Here is a 293-nt window from a genome sequence, read left to right as displayed (position 1 = left end):
CTTTCGGCTTGGCAAGCCTCACGCTCAGGTGCCGGCTCTTCCACAAAACCCCATGGAGGACTTTCACGGCCTTGTCCCTCTCCTCCTCACTCTTAAACGTTACGAATGCAAACGTCTGCTTCCCAAAAAGTTTTATCTTATGAGGACTGAGTCCGTATTTGGCAAGGAACTTTTTCACATCATTAAACCCGATGTATTTGGGAAGGTTTTGTATCTCTACTTTATAGATCTCGGAGGTAAACAAGTCTCCCTTAATGTATCTGTACACGTCGGCGCAGGCTGCGGGGCTCTCC

General features: G+C 48.1%; 1 protein-coding gene across 1 annotated transcript in view; it reads right to left on the bottom strand.

Annotated features, from left to right (window-relative positions):
- TRMT2A (tRNA methyltransferase 2 homolog A (S. cerevisiae)) overlaps positions 1-277 on the bottom strand; it is a gene marked incomplete at its 5' end in the record, with an annotated part of 7,753 nt that extends 7,476 nt beyond the window's left edge. Inside the window, 2 exon segments of the mRNA XM_009701813.1 lie at positions 1-3; positions 5-277. The exon segment at positions 1-3 is cut by the window's left edge and continues 203 nt beyond it. Of these exon segments, the coding sequence (XP_009700115.1) occupies positions 1-3; positions 5-277 (276 nt within the window).
- Positions 278-293: the final 16 nt, after the last annotated feature.

This window comes from Cariama cristata, unplaced genomic scaffold, assembly GCF_000690535.1.
Source record: "Cariama cristata isolate BGI_N322 unplaced genomic scaffold, ASM69053v1 scaffold37486, whole genome shotgun sequence".
NCBI lineage: Eukaryota > Metazoa > Chordata > Aves > Cariamiformes > Cariamidae > Cariama > Cariama cristata.
The sequence above is the reverse complement of the archived record's forward strand: the minus strand, read 5'-3'. Positions and strand labels throughout refer to the sequence as shown.